This window comes from Sebastes umbrosus, chromosome 7 (assembly GCF_015220745.1).
Source record: "Sebastes umbrosus isolate fSebUmb1 chromosome 7, fSebUmb1.pri, whole genome shotgun sequence".
Lineage (NCBI taxonomy): Eukaryota > Metazoa > Chordata > Actinopteri > Perciformes > Sebastidae > Sebastes > Sebastes umbrosus.
The window spans coordinates 1,199,369-1,225,679 of NC_051275.1; the positions used below are offsets into that span (position 1 = coordinate 1,199,369).

The 26,311-nt window shown below is 42.9% G+C and overlaps 1 protein-coding gene across 3 annotated transcripts; it reads left to right on the forward strand.

The window, feature by feature from the left end:
- Positions 1-11,119: 11,119 nt before the first annotated feature.
- apbb1 (amyloid beta (A4) precursor protein-binding, family B, member 1 (Fe65)) lies at positions 11,120-25,888 on the forward strand. 3 transcript variants are annotated; one of them, XM_037774478.1, is made up of 15 exons: positions 11,120-11,340; positions 11,995-12,656; positions 15,695-15,900; positions 15,986-16,045; positions 16,221-16,300; positions 16,405-16,471; positions 17,672-17,818; positions 19,824-19,951; positions 21,083-21,088; positions 21,259-21,373; positions 21,496-21,580; positions 21,678-21,758; positions 21,911-22,026; positions 22,677-22,853; positions 23,152-25,888. In XM_037774478.1, exons 2-15 carry the CDS (start codon positions 12,017-12,019, stop codon positions 23,305-23,307), a joined length of 2,064 nt encoding a protein of 687 aa, XP_037630406.1. In that variant the 5' UTR covers positions 11,120-11,340; positions 11,995-12,016; the 3' UTR covers positions 23,308-25,888. The 3 variants fall into 3 exon arrangements, with proteins under 3 accessions (XP_037630406.1, XP_037630408.1, XP_037630407.1); XM_037774479.1 differs by lacking the exon at positions 11,120-11,340 and adding an exon at positions 11,502-11,681; XM_037774480.1 differs by lacking the exon at positions 21,083-21,088 and having other exon boundaries at positions 11,121-11,340.
- Positions 25,889-26,311: the final 423 nt, after the last annotated feature.

Below are 26,311 nucleotides of genomic sequence, written 5' to 3' on the forward strand. Positions count from 1 at the left end.
TAACTTAATATTTCCTACATATGTGTTTTTATCTCACATTTTCTATGAATTTATAAGTTTTTTGTTAAATGTTTTGGTTCCATTTTCTGATAAGTCACCCTTTATAAGGGATCTATAGATAGAAACTAATGATATATATATGTTTTGTTTTTTAATTAAAAGGATTTATAAATCAGTTATAAGCCATTATTAAGAACAACTTTAGGCTGCAAGGTTGTGAAGAAGATGTAGCTGGTGAGTCACTAATAGTTTCTTACTTTCTAATAAACTAATTATATGTATAATTCTTATACATTTCGATAAAGTTATTAAATAAATGTCAACTGTTTTTTCTCCTTTTTAATAAACCATCATCCAAAGGTAATCATTGATAAAGGGTAATAAAGGGTGTCCGTTGAAAGTTTTATTTTGAAATGACATACCGGAAGTATGACGTCTGAATTGACGTTACATTTACTACTATAATATCGCATTTCCTGCTGTCGCCACTAGGGGGCAGCAAACAGTCGTGATTATAGATACACAGATCAACACCTCCTAGCATCAACACAGAAGTAGAATCAGGAACTGCTGATGCTTCAAAATATAAAAGACATTATTCAGGTTAAACAACTGGTAAATCAAAATGTCCTGTTGCTAACTTGACCTGTGTATTTAAAATCACGAGTTTGAATGTCCTCCAGTGGTCACAGGTAGGAACTGCATCATAGAATTTGTCAAGCTAGCGCCATTACAGAAATAGGAATAATACAGTTATCAATACTGATTATATTCTTTAGAGGTATCAATAAGACATGTTAAGACATGTTCTGTTAATAATAGTATCTGTATTGCTAACATATACTTTGTTATAAAACGAAATTAAGGCCTGCTTTATGTAGTGTGCTAAGAAAGCGTACATTTCCCAGACTTGTAAGTATGTAATGCAGATGATAGTATAGAAGACAGACCGGCTCAATATCCACAACGGGACGGAGAAGGTCCATTTGATGTCTTTAGGTTCTCCTCCTGCTCTCTCTTCTCTCTCTCTCTCTCTCTCTCTCTCTCCTCTCTCTGCTCTCTCCTCTCTCCTCTCTCCTCTCCTCTCCCCTGAGTTGAGTTGAGTGGAGTGTGCTGTTTGTTTTTTCCTATTTCCTTTTCCCTCTTTTTCCTTTTCCTTTTCTCTTTTCTCTTTCTTTCCTTTTTTTCATGGGAAGGTGTTTTGGGGGTTTATCTAAATTGTATTGATTTAAGTGGTTTAAGTGGTTGGTTCAGGAGCAGGTTCTTAGTTTTGTTTGGGGGAGTGCAGGCCTGCAGGGCCATGTGCTGGGCCGGCCAGTATGGCTTCACAGTTGGGTGGATGAACAGAGGCTGTCTCGCTTCGCCACGGTATCAGATGTGTGCCTGAAAGCGGTGCTACGGTGGAAGATGTCCTGAAAGCGGTCAGCGAACAGGTAGGATGCGAACATCTTGGCTATGCTTCGCGGATGAATAAGGCTGTGGTGGTTTTTCTTAAGAAAGAAAGTTTGGTTAGTCAGGTGATGGCTAGCGGTGTTTGGGTAAAGGGAGTGTTGGTGCCCGTGTCACCGCTTTCAGCTCCTGCTATGAGAGTTGTCGTATCCAATGTTCCCCCATTCATTAAAAGCGATGCTTTGGCAGGTGAACTCTCCTGTTTTGGGAAGTTTACAAGCGGATTTAAACCGATCGCTCTTGGGTGTAAGGACCCAGGCCTGAAGCACGTTTTATCACTCCGTAGGCAAGAGTTCATGTATCTGAGGAGCGCAGATCAGACTCTGAATGTGAGCTTCAGTGTGAAGGTTGGGGAGCGCTGGTATATAATGTATGCGAGCACAGATAGTCTGCGGTGTTTTGAGTGTGGTGACATCGGGCATAAAAGGTTTTCCTGCCCGCACTCAAAACGGGCTGAGGGGGGCGCCACGCGCAGCTCGAGCCAGCCGACAGCGGAGGTGAACAGTGCGGATACAGCGTAGGCGAACAGTGCGGATACAGCGGAGGCGAACAGTGCGGATACAGCGGAGGCGAACAGCGCGGATACAACGGAGCGGCGGTCAGGGAGAGGAGGAGTGAAGGGACCAAGTCAGGCTGGTACAGAACCACGGGCACCAGGGGGAGAGCAGGGCCAGGAGGTACTGGAGGAGGTGGATGGAGATGGGCAAGAGGAGTTGGCAACAGGTGGTGAGGCTGGGGGGACAGGTGGGCCTGAAGCGGCTCGGAGAACAGTTGCACTCCCAGGGCCGGAGCCAACAGTGGTTGAGAAGGGGGCCCCCCTCCTCAGGTGGCAGCGGTCAATGCGGGTGAGGCCTCCGGGCAGGGACACCTAGGAAGGAGGGGTCGTAGTGAGTCTGTGAAGAAGAGAATGATGGTGGTAGAGGAGGGAAACCCCTCTGGGGTGGAGTCACAGCCTGATAAGGTTTCCCCGGCGGGCCAGGAGGTAAGTCGGGCAGGGGCTGTGGGTGGAGTCGATCAAAAGAGTAGGCAGGAAGGATCGGGAGAACGGATGGAGCTTGACGGGGGTAGAGTGGAAGGGGAGGTAAGTGGGATGATGTCTGAAGAGGAGGAATCTTCATCATCTGAGTCTGAGATAGAGCAGCAGAAGGAGAAAGAACTGTACTCAGTGACAGAGCTAAACCACTTCCTCAATGAAACCAAGAATAGAAAAAATGTGCCTCTTGCTCGGTTTTTCCCAGATCCTAAAAAGTTCCTTAAATCTGTGAGCCATGCTACTAAGGCTGTAGACGCAACGTCCCTGACTCCCAAAAAGAAGTATAGGCTCAGTAAATGGGCTACTTCAGTGAGGAAAGGTATGCCATAGATCACAGTTTAGAATGAATAGGTTGCATGGTGCACATCTGCCGGTGGGGCTTCTCTTCTCGTTCACATTTTTGATCTTTTCCTTTCCTCTTCTTATGGAAGTTTTACGTATAGGCACTCTCAATATCAATGGCGCCAGAGACCAGGGGAAAAGGACTGTGTTGGCTGAATTTGTAAAACAAAAACATTTTAATGTGTTGTTCTTACAAGAAACCCACAGCGATGTGGAAAATGAACCGGACTGGGGGGCCTGGTGGAAAGGAGCACAGGTTCTAAGTCATGGCACCAATCGTAGTGCTGGTGTTGCTGTTCTATTCTCGCCAGGTCTTGGACTTAACATCACCTCTCATAAGAAAGTGTCCAATGGGAGGCTGTTGGTGGTCAGAGCAAACATCAGGAACAAATCCTTTGTGTTTGTAAACGTGTATGCGCCTAACACAGGAAGGGAGCGCGGGGCTCTCTTTGGGGCTTTGCGACAGGAATTGGATTTGGTGGGGATGGATGAGGTTTTAGTGATGGGGGGGGACTGGAACTGCACGATTAACCCCTTTTTAGACAGAAGGGGGGAAGAGCCACATGTGGGTGCTGCTGGGGTTTTAAGAGACATTGTTTTAAGCAAAGATCTGATAGACACCTGGAGGCTCCATCATCCAGATGCCAAAAAATATACCTGGTTAAAGGTTGTGTCAGATAGGGTTAGTGCAGCACGGCTAGACCGCCTCTACATTTGAAAACATCATAGTAACAAGCTGGTTAAAGTGAGCATAGTACCGTCTGGTTTCTCAGACTACCATGGCATTGGCTCACCTCTCCATTGCACCAGGCCCTCTGAGGTCTCCGTACTGGAAGCTTAACAGCTAGCTTATTCAAGATGCCTCCTTTTGCTCGAGCTTTGAGGAGTTTTGGAGTAGGTGGAGGGCCAGGAGAGGAGAATTTGACTCATTATGTTTGTGGTGGGATGCTGGTAAGGCCCATATTAGGCACTTTTGCCAGCAATACTCTGCTTTCTCCACAGCTGAAGTCAAGAGGGTGCTGGGTGGGCTAGAACGTAGCATAAGACGGATTGAGGATGAGCTGGTAAGTCACAACACAGTAGGAATGCAACAAAATCTAACTGAACTGCGTAGAGACCTTGGGGCATATCTCCAAGAGCGGGCAAAAGGGGCTCTTGTGAGGTCGAGGTTTTCCATGCTGAGAGAGATGGATGCCCCCAGTGCGTTCTTTTTCGGGTTAGAGAGGAAACATAGGGAAGATAAGCAGATGCACTGTTTGCGTTTGGCTGATGGGAGGGTAACCTCGGTTATGGGTGAAATGCGAGAGGGGGCTGCAAAATTTTATGGGGACTTATTTTCTGCTGAAATGTGTGACAATGTGTGTACTGGAACCTTGCTGGAGGACCTACCAAGACTCTCTGAGTCTCAAAAGACTAGTATGGACTTGCCCATTACCCTACAGGAGCTGAGTGAGGCTCTCAAATGTCCCCTGGGAGGGCCCCGGGGATCGACGGCCTGCCGGTGGATTTTTACAAAAAGTTCTGGGGAATACTTGGAACAGACTTATTTGAAGTTCTTTGCGAATGTGTGGAAGCGGAGGAGCTACCGCTGAGCTACCGCTGAGCTGCCGTCGAGCGGTTCTGGCTCTTCTGCCGAAAAAAGGGGATTTGAGCGACTTGAGGAACTGGAGACCTCTGGCATTGCTCTGTGCGGATTTTAAAATGTATTTAGGTCGCTCAATGTTAGACAATCTCCACCTAATACGCGACATGTTGGACTTGGCTCGACTCTCAATTGTAAACTTTGGTCTGTTAGCCCTCGATCAAGAGAAGGCATTTGACAGGGTGGATCATGGGTACCTGTTTAAAACATTGTCCGCTTTTGGATGTGGGGAAAGGTTTATTACAGGGGTTAAAGTGTTGTATGCTGGGGCCTCATGTTTAGTTAAGGTGGGGGGGGGGGTGGGCTGAGTAGGCCTGTAGAGGTGGGGCGAGGTGTAGGGCAGGGATGCCCTCTCTCGGGGCTGCTGTGTACTCTGGCCACTGAACCACTGCTAGTGATGGTGCGCAAGAGGCTTCAAGGGATGAGAGTGGTGGAGCTAGGTTTCAACACCCCTGTAATGGTCTCCGCTTATGCGGATGACATCTCAGTACTGGTAAGAGATAGGCAGGATGTACAGGCCTTGGAGAATAGCCTTCAGACCGATGAGAGAGCTTCCTCAGCGAGACTTATTTGGGCTAAGAGTGAGGCTTTGTTATGTGGGGACTGGAGGCAGGACATGGTGCCTCCACTGCCTGGGCAGCTGCAGTGGTGTAGAGAAGGGCTGAAGGTGTTAGGAGTATACCTGGGCTCGGAGGGCTGGGTCAAGAAGAACTGGGAAGGGATGCTGCAGTCAGTGGAAGGAAGGTTGTCGAAGTGGAAGTGGCTGCTCTCCCAGGTGTCATATCGAGGGAGAGTGCTCATCATGAACAACCTGGCAGCTTCGTCCTTGTGGCATCGGCTGGCTGTACTGGTTCCTCCTCAGGGTCTTCTGTAGGAGGTCCAAAGGAGGCTGGTGGATTTCTTCTGGACGGGACACCATTGGCTAAAGGCTGCGGTCCTGTATTTACCAGTACAGGAGGGAGGGCAGGGCCTGGTGGAGCTCGAGAGCAGAGCAGCTGCCTTCAGACTTCAGGCTGCACAACGGTTGCTGTACAGGACTGACGTGTGCTGGTGGGAGCCGGCACAGGCTTTGCTGAGGAGGGCTGGCAGTTTGGGGCTGGATCGGCAGTATTTCCTGATGACCCATGAAGGTCTGAGCACTGCGGCGCTGCCTGACTTCTATGGAGAGATGTTGAAGACGTGGTCGCTCTTTAATGCCACACGGAGAGCAGGTATGAAGCCAACACCATGGGTTTGGGAGGAGCCGATTTTCAACAACCCACTCATTCCACTGCGATCAGTGCAGACAGCCACCATCAGAAACCCGATTATGTCGGGTGGTATTACCACACTAGGCCACCTGAGGCAGACGGGGACTGGGGGATGGAAGACCCCGCTTGATCTGGCACAACAGACTGGGCTGAAATCCCTGAGACTGCTGGAGAGGCTGAGGGGAGAGGTGTTGGGTTCGCTGTCTGGGCCAGTGCTGGACTGGTTCAATCAGCCGCGGGGGGAGGAGCCTCCCTGTTTCCCCTCGGTAGAGGTGGTCGCCCTGACTAGTGACTGGCAGGAAGAACGGGGGAAGCTGCTGACCTTTGCCACTCTGAGCCTGGGCATCTTTAGGGAGATGAAAGGGAAGATGCTTTACGCTGCACTGGTGAAGATCAGGAACCTCAGAGCTCTGCAGGAGGTGAAGGAACATCAGTGGCAGGGAGTTCTGGGTGGGCAGAGTATGGCAGGTTTCAGGTGGAGGGTGCTTTATAAGCTTCCTCTCCAAAAGAGGTCAGGAGATCTACAGTGGAGGGTCATACATGGGGCCCTGGCAACAAACACCTTCCTGGCAAAGGTTGACTCAACTGTGGGTGGGGGGTGCCCTTTCTGTGATGTACCTGAGGCTGTCATACATGTGTTTGTTCAATGTAACTGTGTTGCACCTCTGCTTGATGTTGTGAAGGTGCTCTGTGGTAAGCTGGGGGAGGGTTTCTCTGTGGGTCTGTATATTCTGGGACCAATGTGCTCATTCAGAAAGAGGGTGAAATGTGTGCTGCTAAACTTCCTGTTTGGTCAGGCCAAACTGGCCACATATCTGACCAGGAGGAACCAGGTGAAGGGGAGTGGGCCTGTTGACCCAGTAATGTTGTTCAGGGGGCTGGTCTCTGTGCGCCTTAGAGCAGAATATGCATACTACACGCTGGTAAATTATATCGTGGGGTTTCAGAGTGTGTGGGGGGTAGAAGGGGCAGTGTGTACTGTTGGGGAGGGGAGCTTGACTATATGTACAGTATATGAACTGGTACGAGCCGCTGGTTCACATGGTGGGAAACTGGTCGCTATGGTTTGGGGTATTGAATTGTGTAATGTTTTATGTTTGTTAGGTGGACTGGGGTTCTGTGTAATGGTGAACAGAACGGTTCTGTGTGTTTGGTGTGAATCTAGTGGGTTGGGATGGTGGGAGGATCTGGGTGAGTGGATGTGTGAGTGTGTGAGTGAAGGTGTGTGTGTGGACGGGTGTATGAGTTGGGCTGTTTTTAGGTGTGTATTTTTCAATCTTTCCCCCCTAGGTTTTCTTGAACTTGTGGGTTTTAAGTGCGATGTTTAATTAAAGAACATCAAAAGTCAAAAGTCTCTCTCTGCTCTCTCTCTTTCTGCTCTCTCAATTCAATTCAAATGGCTTTATTGGCATGACGTAACACTGTACATGTTGCCAAAGCATATTCAAATGATCAAAATTTTAAAATAATTACATTTCATTAACATCAATTAAATAAATTAAAATAAGATAAAATACAAAATAATTTTCAAACAACACATTAATCTAACAGTCTGACTGATTTCTTCATAACTACAATTTAAGTTAATAAACACTAAATGTGGATGTTTGACTCACCAGTTGTTGTCCCTGCTCAGCCTGCTGTAGTGTAACATTAGTCCATTGTTTTATTCCACAATACTGAACAGAATAATCCAAACAGGTAGAAAACGTAAGATGTGAGAGGAGCACAGGATGCTTTTTACTCTCTTAGTCCTCTCTCGTGCTTTAATGCACCAGGTTTGTAGGTCGACTTTCTCTCATTTTTTTCTATTGAGCTAGATTAAAAAAAACAAAAAAAACAAACACGCAAACGGAGCGGATCAAAACAAGGCTTCTTACTGAAATATTGTAGTGACGGCTCATAGTTTCCATAGTTGTCTCTTTGTGCTGTGTGTTCGTGTTTTATTTGAACCATTAGTGAGGTGGCTGTTATATTTGTTGACAGGTACCTCGTATTAAAGTTTCACTAGTGAACTTTATTACATATAACTGTGAGCATCAATGTTTGTGCTAAAAGTGTCAGTAATCAAGTTAATATCTTCATTTACATCCAGGACAACTGAGCCGGTTTTCTCGGCTCATTTCATCTAAACTAATCAGCCGTTCCTCTCAATGTGAGTGACAGGAAACAATAGGAACAAGGTGTCCGACAGAAGTTCAGACAAAACGTCGTGCCGAGCTGTGCGGCGTCGAGCTGTGCAGCGCCGTGTTGCTCGCGGTCAGTTAGGACACTCCAATATAAAACAATGTAATCAAGCCCAAGTACATGTCCTAGTTGTTTCCTAAATGCAAAACTATCACTGTTTTGGGCTTTATTTTGCATTGCAGTGTTAAGTCCTTCCATTACCAAACTGAATGACTTAATTTTACTTAAAGACTAGCTGTTATTTCAGTTTAGTTTTTTTGTCAGGAGAGAATTCAGCTGAGGGGGCACAGTGACCTTTTTGGACGGGCCTGGACCCCCATGACCGGCCCCTAACGCCGGCTCTCCCTGCTCTCTCCCTGCTCTCTCTCTCTCTGCTCTCTCTCTGCTCTCAATTCAATTCAATTCAAATGGCTTTATTGGCATGACGTAACACTGTATATATTGCCAAAGCATATTCAATGATGATTGATGAAAATTTACAATAATTACATTTCATGAACATCAATTAAATAAAATCTCTCTCTAAAATATCTCTCTCTCTCTCTCTGCTCTCCCAATTCAATTCAATTCAAATCAAATGGCTTTATTGGCAAAGCATATTCAAATTATGAAAATTTGCAATAATTACATTTCATTAACATCAATAAAATTAAATAAAATTCAAAATAATTTTCAATCAATTAATTGGAACAATGATATAAACAGGAATGAAGCAAATTAACAAACAAACAAACAATAACAAGGTGCAGACAGCTGTCCCTGTCCCTGTCCCTCAGTTTATGGCAGGCAGCAACATAGACTGCTACCAGCTCACAGGTCCTAGTGTCCTCCCCTAGTAGGACAGATAATTTATCTTCACCTGAGAGCTGTAGAAAGCCTTTAGTTCTTAAATTGATTCTTGTGAAATATATTTCCCTGATGTTTTGATATTTCTCCCATCTGGTGAGGAAGTGTAGGTCTGTTTCAGGCTCACTCACAGCCGTTGCTCTACAGAAGCTATTCTCAACCACTGGGCCGGGGCCCACTGGTGGGCCTCAGAGTTACACCTAGTGGGCCGCGGAGGTACTGACAAATGGTTAGATTATCCTCTTCAGAATCCAACGGCCGCCCTTCTGTTTTTCAGAGGTTGTAGCGGGCGGGTTTTAAAGCTAGAAGAAGGATACTGGAATGAAACTAAAAATCCTAAGGAAACCATTGGTCCCAACCATGCCATGCTATAGCTTTTCGGGAAGGAGGCTAAACAACACTTCAAAGTTACGCTAAATTTTGTCGAGGAAAAACTGGCATGGCCATTTTCAAAGGGGTCCCTTGACCTCTTACCTCAAGATATGTAAATGAAAATGGGTTCCCACAGTCTCCCCTTTACAGACATATATGTCTCGGATGTGATATTGGAGACAACCCTGCACCAGTAAAAGCTCAAGCGTGTGGTGAGGACTAATGACCCTGAATAGTTTGGATTCATAATGGCAGGCAGTGATGAGGTGAGGGTAAGCTGAATATTTATGTGGGTCATTACACCTGACAGTGGCATCACACATATACTGGAAAAACAAAGTTCGGAAACTTGTGTTTGGTGGATTATTTCTCTGTTGTTACAATGCTAATGGTCATTGTATTTTACATCGTTGGAAAGCCTGTTTATTTACCTTCGCAATGATGTCCCACTTGTAAGGATCATGCATTTGTGGGACGAGCAGCACAGCTGATTATGTGGGTAGCGCCCAAGAAAAATTTGCCAAAATGCTCCGTCAATGGTAAACAGTATATTCTCCTGTTGGTGTTGACTCTTGTTTTGAGTTGTTTGGTGGATTGGATGATTGAACTCTCTATCAGTAACAAGGAACAAACATGACATATTGGCTATTTTACACTTTATTAATTTAATACACCGTCAGGAGCCTCAATAGCGGTGGAAGATCCATACGAAGCCACAACAGCCTTGCACCTCCTCCTCATGCTGGTCACCAACCTGGTCACACGTTGCTGTGGGATGGCGTTCCATTCCTCAACCAGGATTCGTTGCAGGTCAGCCAACGAGGTTGTGTTGGTCACTCTAACATGTACAGCACGCCCAACCTGATCCCACATGTTGAATTGGGTTGAGGTGTGGACTCTTGGCAGGCCGTTCCATTCTCTCTACTCCCACATTGTGGAGGTAGTCTGTGATAACCCTGGCTCTGTGGGGGCGAGCGTTGTCATCTTGGAGGATGAAGTTAGGTGCCAGATTGTGGAGATATGGGATCGCCACTGGCTGCAGAATCTCATCCCGATATCTCACTGCATTGAGATGGCCTTCAATGATGACAAGCCTTGTTTTGCCAGTGAGGGAGATGCCGCCCCACACCATGACACAGCCTCCACCAAAAGCTGTTACTCCATCGGTGCAACAATCAGAACAGCGTTCTCCGCGTCGTCTCCATACTTTGACCGCCGTCCAACTTTGGCAGACAGAACCTGGACTCATCACTGAACATGACATTCCCCCACATGTTCAGGTTCCATTGTCTGTGTTGTCGACACCAGCGCAAACGGGCCTGACGGTGAAGGGCAGTCATTGCAGGCTTCCTGGTAGTCTTATGAGAATACACTGTTTAGAGCATTTTGGCAAATTTTTCTTGGGCGCTACCCACATAATCAGCTGTGCTGCTCATCCCACAAATGCATGATCCTTACAAGTTGGACATCATTGCGAAGGTAAATAAACAGGCTTTCCAACCATGTAAAATACAATGACCATTAGCATTGTAACAACAGAGAAATAATCCACCAAACACAAGTTTCCAAACTTTGTTTTTCCAGTTTATTTATAGCCCAGTTTGTCATTTATTTGGGAAAGTGGTCCTCGAAATTATTTTAACAATCAGACGTGGGCCTCAAGTTACAAAAGGTTGAGAACCCTTGCTCTACAGTGAGCCAGGTCTTCCAGGTCTTCCTGTGTCGCCCCTGTTCTATGGCGAGGCTGTGCTCACTCAGTATGGACTTTGTCAAGGTTTTTCTTAAATGTAGATCAGTAACCATGCTCAGATAGTCTGCTATGGTGTACTGTCGGTTTAGAGCCAGATAGCACTGCATTCTGCTCTGTGCCTTTGTCTGTGTTTGCCAATAGGTGATGTAGTTTAGTTTGAACTGTGTTGTAATCTGGTTGAGTCTAATTGGTGGTCTGTTCTGTTCCTGAGGCCTTGGTGTGTTAGTGGAGAGGGTTGGTGAACTCAGCCTCTGTCTCTCTCTGTGGGAGGAGGAGGCTGCCGGGCAGCTGCCGGCCAGCTGAGCTGTGTCAGTGACGTCAGTCTGTGACGCAGGTTCTTCCTCCATCACTAGTCGAGCCCACTGACAGAAAACACCTAGAAACGAAGCGAGCCTTCACGATCTGTGGAAACATGTAGTTAGATCACACAGTTCAGCACATTACGACAACAGGAGGTTTGGTGGAGCAGGTGAGTGTTGATGCTCAATATGAGCTGGATTAATCACTGTCACGACGTTAGCTAGCTAGCTGAGGAGCTAACGGTAGCTCCTCAGCTAACATTAGCCTAGCCAAGATGACGACGGTGATGATGGCGGATAGATCCGTTATTTCCAGCTGCGGTGATGGAGTGTTTCAGCAGGCAGTCTGCTGTTAGAGCTGGATGTTAGTTAACAATCGGCTGACTGAATGTGAATGTGTGCACTGAGCTGCTGACTGGCTGTATATTGAGCTTTAGATTGAGTTTTAGACTGAGCTCAGTACCAACAGAGGAGAAGGTCGTGTTGGCAAATGGAAGGTGAAGCTGCTGAAGTACGTTTCAGGATCACCAGTATGTGTAACTGCAGTAATGGCCAACCCGAATAGACCAACAAGAAACTGACTTCAGTCTCCAGACTGCTAGCTAGCTGCTTCACAGCTAATGGAAGTAGCATGTTGTAGCGTTAGAGACGCGGTTAACACGGTTAACGCTTCTTAAGCTCTATATAGAGATCTATTCGTAGCCAGCAGCCACGGTACATGTTCTCGACCTCTGATGAGAAACTGTGTCTGAATGTCACCATGTTTTTGTATCGCTAGCCTGCTAACGGTAATGCTAACCCATCTGAACCTCTTCCTCCATCAGCACCGTCACATGGACAGTTAACATGGGGGGCCATGATGATGAAGATCTGCCATATGTAGTGAATAAACAGAAACACGATGAAGAGCTGAAGAACCAGCTGAATGACAGCAGTCACTGGTGCGAGCAGGAGGCCACTGGCAACAAGGCCAAGTGGGTGAAAGAAGGCCAGAACCAGCTGAGGAGAGTAGCTGAGAACCAACAGGACCAGGACCACAACTGCAATATCAGCCAGAATGGGAACAAGGAGGACTTCCCCCAACAGATCAGCACTCAGGAAGAACAACAGGGAAACCAGGAGCAGACCAAGTCTCCCAAAATAGTACTGAGCCCAGGTCTCAGTCAGGAGGAGTCCAAGAACATCCTTAATGAGCCGCTACTCATCCACACTCTGGAGTCCACAGAAGAGAAAGAGACAGAGAGAGAGGAAGATGATAAAGAGAAGGAAAAGACATCAGAGGAAGATGAAGAGGCATCAGGAGACACCAGAGGAGAGGGGACAGAAGATCAGAGTGATGTGGAGTCTCAGAGAGACGCCAGTGTTGTAGGGAGAAATGCCTGCCTCCTCTTCTCCAACATGAATGGGACACCAAATGATGAAGAGTCCAGCTGGCCTCCACTGTCTCAGGACAACCCGGCCGACAGCTCTCCAAACGGCAACAGAGGTAAAGAGAAGTACAGGGAGTTAATGTTTAGACTTTAATACAACATTAGACATGCTTAAAGTCAAAGAGCAGTTGGATGTCACAGCTTGCACAGACAACAAGATCCATGAACAACATACTATTATTAGATGGAGAAGACATGGTGACATGGACTTTATTCTAAAAAAATAATACACGGAGCATTAAGTAGATGAATTGTAGATTGAATGAAAGGGCAACACTTTCCCCCACCACCCCCTTTTTTTTGTTGCATTTACAGTATAGGCAATATATAAATACTTGGTTTACTGGTTTATAACACACTGTAATGTAGTTGTAAGCAGATATAGCCTAAATGTTTATTATTAATGTACATAGCAACAACTATAACTCCTCCTGTGCTGAAGTGGAGGCTGGTGTATAAACACATAATTAATGACAATATAGTAAAACAAAATTGTAATAATATCAAGTATAGCTTTTTAGGAGTTATAATTGCAGACAAATACTGTACATTACTAAAAAACACAATATAACTACATTATACAGTAGTGTGTTAGAAACCAAGTATGAACTGTTTGTAGACTGCTTATAAATGCTAAATTGGGAGACCTAAAGTAAAGTGTTGTATCGTACTTGTTGTGAAAGGGTTGTGTTCATAATTTGCACACTTTTCATATAGATATAATGGCAGATACTGTAGTATATCCATATTGTTTTTGTAATCATTAACTTGTCACAGAAAGAGCCCAAGGCCTTCTGTTTCACTCCAATAATCTTCAAACAAATTAATGCTAAATCTAATGTCCTCCGACTAATATATCAATATTATATTAATAATATTATATTTTATAATCTGTGTGGTGGAGTGGGGTGAAACACTTAAAATCTATGCAATTGGAAACAATTTACATGCTCTGTTTTTGTGCAATATTGATTTGGTGAGCCAGGTCGGACATTTTGGTTGGTGATGCCAGTGCAGTCTCATTTTATCAGTATAAGTGTTCAGTTATATTATAGTAGTATAAAGTTATGTATAGTAGTTGAATATACCAATGCATAGGGTATAGTAGAAGTATAGTAATAATCTAACTCCATCAGTATTATGTCAGTATTCAGCAGTATTTTTTAAAGGTCACCTATTATGCAAAATGCACTTTTCCATGTCTTTTAAACACCAATATCTGTCCCCAGTGTGTTTACAGGCCACCATAGTATCATAAAAGACCATCCTCTCTCTTTTTCTCCTGCTCCATCTCTCAGAAAATGGGTCTGAAAAAACGCTGAGCAGCACTTCCTTAAACTGGTGACGTCATTTTTCAGGCCATATAAGGGTTTCCTGGTGGGACGGTTAGAACTAGGTAGAAAAACCTCCAGCTAGGTGACCCCGCCCACAGAGTGGCTCTCTCGCCATCCGCCTCATAACTATAAGCAAAGTATGCTCCTACTTCTGTTAGTCTGCAAGAACCAGCAGAACAGTCTTCATGTACTCCCATCATCTGAGATAAATATAACATGTTCTTTCACAAAGGCTTTATGTAATTACACTGTTTAAACAGCTGATATGAAAAATGTATTTGATGTCATGCATGTAGAAGGGTACAGGTAGTAAATAGTGACTGTAAGCAACACAACACATTTCTGTTTCACAGTCAAACTTTATTTGAGTAGACAGATGACAATATTAATTATACACAGCATTTTGAACGTGAACAGATAATTTGCAGCTCTGACAAACATTTCACAGCAGAAATATGGCAATAACTGTCTGACAAGTAAAACCATTACTCTGAAACACAACATAACGTAAGTCCTCCCAGTAGCTGCTGATACTGTGGTTACTGAGCAGTTTTTATATAAGTTCAGTTATGTTGAGAGAGACAGGATGAAGTCTATTCCAGCATGGTAAGCTCCGGTGAGTGTAACGTTAACCGGCCTGTAGTCATGGTAACACAGAGACAGCTTCTACAGTAAATAATATACCATTACTCTGATTACTTTACTACGTTTATCAAGTGTCTTTTACCAGAAATAATGAACTGACTACTGTTTCACATCTTCTATTTTCCACCCTGATGTTCACTGTGTTTACACACCTTCACATGTAGCTACATGCTAACATGTTAGCTCTGTAATGTAGCTACATGCTAACATGTTAGCTCTGTAATGTAGCTACATGCTAACATGTTAGCTCTGTATCTCCCGTGTAAATAGAACTATCTGCTCACAGCAGATGTTTTCTTCTCCACTGGGATGATTCTGTCGGTCATTTCTCACAGATGGATCTGTGAAGACAAACGTAAAACAGAGTGTATGTTTACGGTTTACAGAGTTTATGCAGAATGTAAATACTGAGCTAACTAACAGAGCTATAAATAGCATTATTTACCTGAGAGAAACCGTCAGGAAAACCTGGAATCTGGACCGCAGATGTTCATTTCTCGCCGATTTCGAATCAGATTCCTCCGATAACGTGCGCTGTGTGAAGTTTCTGGTTTATAAACTTTGAAGTAGTTTATATGTGAATCTTTCCTGCTGCTTCTCTCTCTGTAGCTCACGGCGAGCTGCAGGGAGGGGGAGAAAGTGACGCTGTGTTGAGGGCTTTTGATTGACAGCAGAGGCCAGGAAACGCTGACCAATCAGAGCAGACTGGGAGGAGACAGGCTCTGAATCAGAGTTTTTCAGACAGAGGGTGAAAGCGGCTCTACGCAGGCAGACCGAGGCAGACAGTATGAGAAGAATAAAGGGCTTTTTGAACATTACAGCATGTAAACATGTTCTAGTACAACATTAAAATGTATCTATGAACCTGGAAATAAGCATCATATGAGACCTTTAAGTCAAAACAATCAAAGAGTGGAGTGAAGCAACAAAAGATTGCTGTGGTTATTGGTTGGTTTATAAAGAAGATAGACTGCTGGCCACCGTGAATCATCATCCCTGTTCTGTGTTTACATTCCAGTTTATCTGATTGTCAGACACCATACCTAACCACAGTTTGTTTTGTCTTTTAAACAATTTCCTGTTCCCGTGTTTCTCCTTTGCTCCTTTCCGTTCAGAGTCCTTTTGGGATTCCAGTGCCTTTGAGACTGACACAGACCTGCCTTCAGGGTGGATGAGGGTGCGCGACACATCAGGCACATACTACTGGCACATCCCCACAGGCACCACCCAGTGGGAGCCTCCTTCACCCCTGGGTAAAGTTGGCGACTCCATGATGTCCTCCACTATGTCCCTGGAGACTACACCCTGTGAGGAGACTGAGGTGAGGTCTAATGTACATTTTGCTGGGATAGAGGCGAATGGTGTATGAGTCTGTAGACTCTAATATCTTCTGTTACATTTTCCAGGAATCCTGGGCTCACCTTTCCAGCACAGATGAAGCAGTCGGTGAAGGGGAACTGTGGAATGTAAGTTGTAGCAAGGATGTAATTTAGTGTACTTGAAATACATGAAAGATGGGTTTTTACATATTTTCACATTTTGGCAACAACAAATAGTTTTGGATTGGATTGTCTGTCAAGTCAACATCTTTGAATAAGTGAAAGTTTCCATTGTTAACTGTTTTTTTGTCTGTGTCTTCAGGAGGAGGGAGAGGTCACATCTGATCAAAGTCTGAAAGAGTTTGAAGGAGCAACTCTACGCTATGCATCCATCAACCTGAAGTATGTGCTGTTAAAGCTTTTTGAGTAGTTAATAGTTAGTATATTATCACTTGTTCTTATTCTCTTTCTGTTGCTTATCCTTCTCTCTTTCTCTGTCATTGTAGTTACAATTGCTCCCAGTCTGAAGAAGAAGAGAAGCTTGCTCCACTCTGCACAGATTTAGAAACTAAGGTAAATCACTGTTTCATGTTGGATCTCTCCAATATGTTGAGAGTAAATTAGGGTCTGAAAACCTGATTGAGTATGAAGAATACTGTCATTGCTCTTGAGACAAAGACTAGCTTCAGAACTGGTGCTGAAAATTGCTCTGAAACATTTAGGATTGATCAAATGCAGAGGGAGACATTTTTCCACAGAGATTTATAAAGTATAACGTAACCTATAGTTATTTCCAATCAGGACCTTGAAAAAGCAAAAACACCTTACATTTTTACACAGCAGGTTGAGGTGTCAGACCAAATGATGACTTTTTCTTGTTGTATCTGTACGTTTGTAGCCAAGCAAGCATTTTTCTAAGTTATGGAGTAACCAGCACAGCTAAGTGAGTTGTAAAAGAGTGGAAATAATGGTACACTACACAACTTTAGCCCTGATTTTCAGTTTTTGGAGCTCCCTGACAGATCAGAGGCAAATTGGTGTTGGCTCACCGCTCGCACATCAGCACTCGAGGGTCATGTGTGAGCTGCTCAAAGACACGAGCCGATGCCTCACAGACACATTCCAGATATCTAGCATGGTAAATATCTGGACCTGTCAGGGACTCTGGCCTTGAGCTACAGCCACTGAGAGCGCCAGACACGGGTTGAGGGGAAACCAGGGGGAGGAGGGGTAACAATAGGAATTTACTTTATTATATTATATATTTCATATTAATATTATATTACTTACTTTGTTTTTGTTGCATTTGCAACACAGAGCAAAGTTGTTGCTGCACCTAGAGGAATAAATAGTAAGAAAGACATGTGAACATGTGCCAACGACAACATCAGCGATGTGTCTCTCGTATGGTGTTGAGTCATTTACTGTGTATTTCTCGCATGTTTTCATGACAAAATGTAGTTTGGAGACCTCATCGGGGATTCCTCCTGGTGATAGATCTTGTAGAGTGTGACCCCCTGTTGCCGGTCAGTCATGTAGTGGGAAAACCACAACGACTTAAAGACTCCTGATTACAAGACAGCAAGTTGTGTAGTGTGAACAGTACAGCGGTCAGACTTTGAAAGTTGGTTAGTGTGAACTTGACTTAAGCAGCATCAACTTACAGAGAATCCAACACAACACATATTTCCACCCTGTCCTAACTTAATTGTTCTTCAACTTCCCTGTGCTGTCCTGTTTTTTTGCTAATGCGTTGAATGTGTGTATTGTCAGTGTTTTGCAGTGCGTTCCCTGGGCTGGGTGGAGATGTCTGAGGAGGACATGGTACCCGGCAAGAGCAGCGTTGCTGTCAACAACTGCATCAGGCAGCTCTCTTATCACAAACACAACCTTCATGACACTGCCGGTATCTGGGGAGAGGTGAGGGGATTTTACTGAGTCACACAGACAATGGCAATTCCTGTAATGTCCACTTTGATGGAGATATGTTTGAAAATGCTGTTTACTTGTCAAAAGTTTTCAGTTTGCAATCAGAATTTTATAATTGTATTTTTTTCTACACAAAAACAGCAACACTCAAATCTGTTTGAGTGTATTTGGTGGTTATTGCTTAACAAAGTGATTGATAACATCACTTCATCCATTGGGAAAGTGTTACTATAATTCCAGATATTTTGAAGCTGTTAAGAAACGTTTCCATGTCTATATTTATATTGGATTTGTAGCAAAATACCTCAAATCGTAAAAGTTGCAATGTATACTAATACATGCATAGATATTAGAGATGGAACGGTTCAAGTCAAAAATCCAACCTGTTGGGTTCGCTAGTCACGGTTCGGGGCGTGTATGTATTGTTCGGTTCATTTGATATAGGTTATGAGGCCCATTGTGTGCTTTCTTTCATGTGGAGTTAGGCCCCCGTTTTTTGTCACACTAGAAATGGGGAACAGCCTCACAGTTTTCAGTCAAAAAAGGCATGCGCAGAAAAAAAAAACCTTCAAACTTCTCAGTTGGCACGGATGAAGTGCAGGTTAGGAAATGGCGAGTGGACACGATAAAGTACAGGATCTGCTGCAGCATCGTTTGGCTCTGCTGTATGGGAGCATTACGGATTTAGTGTTACCATGAAAATGACAGGAAAAAAAGTGGTGGATAAAACGGCGACTGCGTGAGCACCGTGCAACATGTGCGGTTTATGTTAGTGGCAACACTTCCAATATGATGAACAGTTTATGAAGACATCACTCCGGTGTGTCCGTTGATAGCGCAAGAAGAAGAGAGTCTGGTAGGAAAGAGCAACTCCTTCTCCACGCAGCATTTAAACAGCCTCTACATGCAGACTCAGACTCAGACTCAGACTCAGACAGGACAAAAAAAACACAACTAAAGCATCGGGGAGGTTTATAGTGAAAGATATGCAGCCTTATGCAGTCGTGGAGCACGCTGGATTTCAGCATATGATTAACGTAACGTTACTTGAGCCACGCTATAATATTCCCTCTCGCTGACACTTAAGCAACACAGTAATTACGAACAGACACAACTAGGAATTTTGAAAGAATTGTCCAACACAGCCTACATAGCTCTTACTACAGACGGATGGACATCCAGGGCGACTGAAAGTTACTGAACTGACTGCCCACCACGTCACTTTAGAGTGGGAGATAAAATGTTATGTTTTACAGACGCGCCGCCTTAATGAGAGCCACACAGTGAGCATCTCTCTGAAGCATTGACACAAGCAACGACAGATTGGAAACTGGAGAGGGGCAACAGCACGATCTCTGTAATTTGTTTTATATTTATTGATTATTTTCAAGTAACAGTGGCACAGAAATCCAATCCTCCAAATACTGCACTTTATGAGTGGAAAAACTAATCTTTCGAATAAGAGCTGATAATCAGGGAATTGAGACATAGGTTATATTGTTGTTGTTGTTTTTTAGTATAGTTCTGGTTGAGCTTATGCTTCAATTGATGTCGATGGCCTTAGTCTATAATTACATCATATTTATATGAAAATAACAAAGCTTTAGTTTTTGTTTGCACTAATGACTGTAGAAGACCTATTCTTTCAATTAAGATTTGACAATGAAGAAGTGTTTATGTTCTTTATGTAAGCCATACTTTTGTTAAAGCAAACATTTGTTAACTTATTTTTGCCAAATAAATGAAAAGCATGTTGAAATCACAACATGACCTCCTCACTGTAACATAAATGTACCGAACCGAACCCAAAACCGTGACCCCAAAACTGTGATATGAACCCAACCGCTCCACCCCAATAGACATCTTAACTTAATAGCAGATAGTTGAAATACTGTGTGTGTGTGTGTGTGTGTGTGTGTGTGCGTGTGCGTGTGCGTGTGCGTGTGTGTGTGTGTGTGTGTGTGTGTGTGTGTGTCTCTCTCTCTCTCTGTCTCAGGGTAAGGACATGCTGATGGTGCTGGAGAATGACACTATGAACTTGATTGACCCACTGGGACAGACTCTGCTTCATGCTCAGCCCATTGGCAGCATCCGTGTTTGGGGTGTTGGCAGAGACAACGGCAGGTCAGTAATCCAGCGTACCAGATCAAATATGAAGATGGCAGAACTACACATGATTTATTTATGGCATTAGCACCCAGGTGTCAGTAACCAACAATACTATTTGCACCCAGGGTGGAATAGCCAATGTGGTGAATAACACCCGGGTGTATATAGCATGGCAGAAACAAGTATCCAGGTGTCCGTAGCCAACGATGTTATTTACACCCAACCTGGGCTCACATTAGATACTTTGTGTTCATGTACTATATATTTTTCCTAAACCTAACCAAACTGTGACTGAAAACTGAAAATATAATTAAAAAAATAGAAAATAACAAGTCAACTAAGTGAAAAATACCCATTCATTCACCATAACCTACTCCTTGCATGAACGTTGTCGCTCTATATATTACTACTACTACTACTAATACCGTGTGTAAATGGACAAACAGCTGCTGTGTGATTATTCTCACCCAGGTGCAAATAGACACTGTTAATTTATCTAACTTCTTAAATTTGCTTTAAACAACCCTTGCTACAAAAAGGCTTTGTTTGATCATTGGCCAGTTCTATTTCATTTATGGTTGTACTTGAATAACCATATGTTTTTCATTTGACATAGACGATAATACTTTTATTCTAGTTCACATTTTTGAGTTGTGTGAGGGTGCTCAGTGAAAGCATCTCTCTAGTGAGTTAACTTCAATTAGACAAAAGCATCTCTAAACTTTAATTTACAATGAACTGAACTCTTTACTGGATTTTTCTCATAAAAGGTGCATTATGGTAAATTTACATGAGTTAAATACAATTTTAGCTTCAGTCAATGTTTGTCAAATATCCTTCCTGACTTGTGTTAGGACAACAACTCATTTGAATGTTCTGCCATAATGTTTTATTCCCGTTTAAAATAATGTACCACCTCCTGCAGTTGTGACTCATTCATGACTCAGAGGCTCGGCATTCCTAAAGAAATGGCTCATGATAAGCCCACTGTACTCTTGTACTCTTTTTACTGCACGCTGCTGCCCTCTGCTGGATTGTTAAGAGCCCTGCAGACAAAGAGAACCCTGTGACTGTTCCTGCTTCCTGTCTCACTGTTTCTTAACAATGCTGTTTTTTCTTTCATGCTGCATTTTCCATCATGAACAGGGAAAGGTATACATTAACAATTCATATCTTTAAGACTTTATAAAATGATAGTGTTGTGCTGTTGTGTGTGCTTTATGTGCTCATAAGCATATATTTGTTCAAACTGGCTCATACATGTATGCTGTATTAATGATTCAATATGTAAATGTGACCTTTCCATTTGGTTTCACCTGCAGGGATTTTGCTTACGTGGCTCGAGACAACCTGACTCAGGTTCTGAAGTGTCATGTTTTCCGCTGTGACTCACCTGCCAAGAACATAGCCACCAGCCTCCATGAGATGTGTTCAAAGGTCAGCCACAATTGGATTTAATTTAGTTTAATTATGAATTCAATGCAATATCTTGATCTCTCATCAACCCTGAATTTCTTACTTGAATATCACATCTTTCCTTCCCCTTGATTTGACTTTAGATAATGATGGAGAGGAAGGCAACCAAGCCAGGAGTGAGCAGGCTCAGCTCTGACCCGAGTAACCCTGTAGTCATCCCTATTGAAGGTAAAGCAGAGTACCTTCAGGGCCTCTCACACTTTGAATAATTTTAATATTCAAAGTGTTGAAACAGGTCACTTAATTCTTCCTCCTTTCTTAACAGAGTTTCCTGCTCCGAAAAATGAGCTCTTCCAGCGCTTCCATGTTTATTACCTTGGTTGTGAGGCTGTGGCTAAGCCAGTCGGTAAGAAAACACCTTCAAATAGATAGAATAGTTTGTGTAATTACTTCAGCTGGTTGTGTCTTGGAATCTTAACTATACTTGTTGTGTCCTGATCACAATTCAGATTTTGGTAAGGTTAATGCATTGTATAATGTGCTTTGTGTATTTCTCAGGTATGGATATAATCAATGATGCGCTCGAGGCAGCAGTTAATGACAAAGATAAAGCTGACTGGACTCCTGTCTCAGTGAATATCGCTCCAGCCACCCTCACAATACTTTCAAAACAGGTAACAGACAACTAACTGAACATGGGTTACTTGAACTCAGGGAGGGTGATACAGTTATTTGAAATAAGGGGCTAAAGTTTTACCGTGATGTGCTTTTACTGGGATGTCAGCAATATGTTTCAGTGTCTTAAGTGTTGCAATATTTGCGTGTTTTACTTCAGTAGGGCTGTCACAATATCAGATTTCACTACACGATTATCGTGGCCAACAGAATCCACTGTAACAATATTATTGCGATATCTATAGAACATTTGAGAAAAAAAACCCAATTACAGGCAAATCAATTACAGTCAAAATCCATGTGTGGGGAGGTGGAGAGAGAGTCTGTAACCATAACTGTACAAAAGTGTGATTTAAGAGGCACTGGATCTTTAATACTATATTATCATATGTGTATTATTAACATTATATCAATATTTCATTTTTAAATATCACGGTTATTGTCAGCACCGGCATATTACGACACCCCTACTTCACACGTATAAATCTTGTTTTTAAATTCTATAGTTAAACAGCGTTAATTCAATCTGTTTAATATTTAGTAATATATACTTTTTAAGGTCTGGGATTAACATGTAAAACATATACCACTTAAAGAATGGAAAGTAGACTTTGTGAATGAATTTACTGTCATTTGTGTTTGTAACCAGAGTGAGGAGGTGCTGTCAGAGTGCAGGGTGCGTTTCCTGTCTTTCATGGGTGTGGGAAAGGACGTCCACACCTTTGCTTTCATCATGGCGGAGGGTCCCCAAGATTACACCTGTCACATGTTTTGGTGCGAACCCAACGCAGCTAGTCTGAGTGAGTCTGTACAGGCGGCCTGCATGGTGAGTCAACAACAAACACATGAGATGAAAAGTGTACAGGTGGAGAGATGAGATGGACATGTAAATAACTTACAAATGATTTCTGAGGAATCTTTAGTTCTGACAAGACTTCACTTTATTGTGTCCCACAGTTGAAAGCTAATTTGGCAGAAATGTGAATGGCCATTGTTTCTATGCCACAAGCTAGTGTTTGAGTTTAGTCTAGTGTCTGAGTTTAGTCTAGTGTTTGAGTTTAGTCTAGTGTTTGAGTTTAGTCTAGTGTCCGTCATAAAACAGATCTGCTGTTTTCTTTTTACAGCTTCGCTACCAGAAGTGTTTGGATGCACGTCCGCCCAGCCTGGCCTCCTGCCTGCCGACTCCTCCCGCTGACTCTGTGGCTCGACGGGTCAAGAAGGGGGTGCAGAGTCTGCTGGGCAGCTTTAAGAGCTACAGGTCAGGCTCTCAATCCCCGTGAGTTGGAGTGAAGATGATCCACAGTCCATTAAACACAAGGTCCATCATCACAGCCCCTTCTCAATGTCACTTCTCTTCCTCTCATCCTTCTGCCACAGTTTCGCCTTACGACCGTCTCACTTGTCTAGTCACTAGTCTGGTGTGTGGAGTAGTTTGTGGGGAAATTAGTGTGTGAAAAGATTTCATTTCTTTCCTTTTTTGGCCGTTACTTTCTCATTTTAAACTCCCATCTCCAAACAGATAAAACCCTGGCATCTATATTTTTTCTGTGCTGGGATTATTTCTGTGAGTCTTAACTATTTTTGTGTTTTAACAGAAACAATGCTATGAATGTTGGATATGGATGTAATATATACAGTATTTACATGCAGGCGCTAGACTTTGCTTGATTGCTAGATTCTCTCACAGAAATTTCTCGTTCTCTTTCCCTCCTCGGTGCAATTATCATCTCTAACACTCCTCCTTTTCTACTTTTAAACAAGGTACTGTAACACAGCCGTCGTCAGTTGGTGTCAAGTATCCTAATATTGATTTTCTAAAATATCATTGCACCTCTCTCTCCACCACCTTTAGGATGTAACACAAGCGCTGTAGGCATCTCAGTAGTGTGCCACGTATAGTTCTATGTCCCTCCCAAACAATGTATTTTAGTCTTCCAAAGAGCTGTATGGTCATCTGTCACGTAGTGAGCAACCACTGATTTGAGTGTAGTGTGTTTCTCATACATTCTGCATGAACATTTGCAAGTTCAGTGCTAGTGTGCAATAATCAGATGTTCCTGTATGGTGTGGTGACACGATGGCTGCCTTGTGATTCATTTGTTCACTTTAATGAGAGAGTCTGGCGTGATTTGGGTGCGAGGCTAATGGAACAACAGAGCCATGTTGAAATTCATTATCTTGTGATAGAAATAATAGTAATAAAAAATACAAACTCTGGGTTTTCACACCGCCGTTCACCCCCACCGTCTACTGAATAGTACTGTAGAAACTCACCACAAGCTGCATGTTTTGATAGCTTAGAGTTCTCGCTGCTTGCAGCAGTTTAGTGCTTAAGACCCATCAATGTATCCTGTAAATTCTTTCTCTGTGTTTCTGTACGGTAAGAGGAGGATGGAGTTGATGTGTTGTTTCGTGTTTCATAGGCATGTCACTCTAGTTAGTGTCAGTGTTTATCATAAGCTAGCAGTAGAGAGTTAGACTTCCTGTCAGTTCCTTCAGACTGAAAAGATGAGAGCAGATTAATGTTTGTATTTACAGTTTGTGTATATGGGAAACCCACAGATGATTTCTCCCCAGTGGTTTACATTTTTATTTTTTCCTAGGCCACATTTTGACACGTGTGTGCCCGGCCACTCCAGTTAATGTATTTTTTATTGTTTCCACACATTACAATGTACACTATTAAGATGATATTCAGATTAGTTGGTTAGATTGACTTTTTATAAAGAAAACACTAATTAGCCAAGTTGTATTTGATCTTTATGTGTCTGTCAGTGATCAATACTGTATGTAGCACAATAGTACTAGTCCTCTCTAATATTAAAGATGCAGTTTGTAAGATCTTTTGGTAATTTTGACCTCTGCAAGGCATTCGTTTGGCCACATTGAGACATTGGTAGCTACTTACTGGATATCCTCAGGCTAACTGACTCCACTACATATATAGATCAAAATAAGACAAAACTACAATAAATGACAACAAATGATGTGAAAAAGAATGTATAGACATAACAAATACAACTTTGAACAAAAGAATCCATCTCTGAAACAGTGATTTGTTAATGGATAACGTTGTGTCCACGTCATCATGCTGATGTGAAGAAGTGAGACTGTGTTAAATGTTTCAGTCTAAATGGTGTGTAATGATACACCTATGGTCTAAACTAAAGCCATTTTGAAGTAGTTTTGATTAAGTTTCATTTACCTGTTATCAGCATTGAATTGTTCATAACTTTTAAACTTTCTAAATGTTTTGTTTTTCAAGAAACACTCATATTTGATATTATTTTTATATCTAAAAAAAAAAAGCTGAAATCATAAGTGTCCCCAAAGTAGTGCTAAAAGAAGTTTAGTATTTGTAAAATAGCAACAAAAGATATGTTTGAAACATATGGATTGGAAATGAATCCCATTTGAGTATAGAGATAGATACGATAGGGAAGTGTGACACTGACCTTATTGTACGACCTTGTCACCTCATTTTGAAAGCAAAGCGGCGCTTTCTAATGACTGGCCTTTATCAAACTTACATTCATAGATTCCTCTAGATGTTTTTAACATTTTAGAAGTTGTCACTAACACTAAATCTAAACTAAAACTCTTACCAACTGCTTCTTTATATGTATAAGATATAACACTAATGCAATTTAGTCTACATCGACTCATATTACTGCCATGTCACTCATGTGTCACTTGGAATTCTTTTTGCTTTTTCAAAGTGCTGTGTCCAGTCGGTGGCAACACTAAAGCCAGATGAGTCAAAGAACATTAGCAGATTAAATTATTTCTGTTCATGTAAATTAGGTGTATAAAATGTATGTATATAAAAGTCACTGCACAATAAATGTGAACATATCCTAACTGTTTATCTATGTGGTCTTTTAATATTTCTGCAGTGTTGTGGTTGTGTGAAGCCGAGTGGTTGTGAAGAGATTGGTTTCCACAGGGCGGGTCTGGATGCTACAGCCTGAAGATGTCTCCTTTGGTTTCTGCTTGTGGAAGCATCCATTTTTTTCATTTTCTATTAATGGCTTTATCTTTCATTCCCAGCTTTTTCCATTAAAATGTAAAAGAAGCCACACACAACCTGTCTGGCTCTTTTGCATATGCATTAAAGCTGCTGACAGTGGTTTTACCATATGTATTGACAGACCAGCCTCGCAGAGCGTGAACCCCCCCGTCCCCCCCGAGTCACCTGTTCAGTTCATATCAGCACTGGTGCCCCCACCTGGTGAGTTCAAAAGGATGGGTGGGGCTGCTTATTGTTTCCCTAAGAGATGGCTT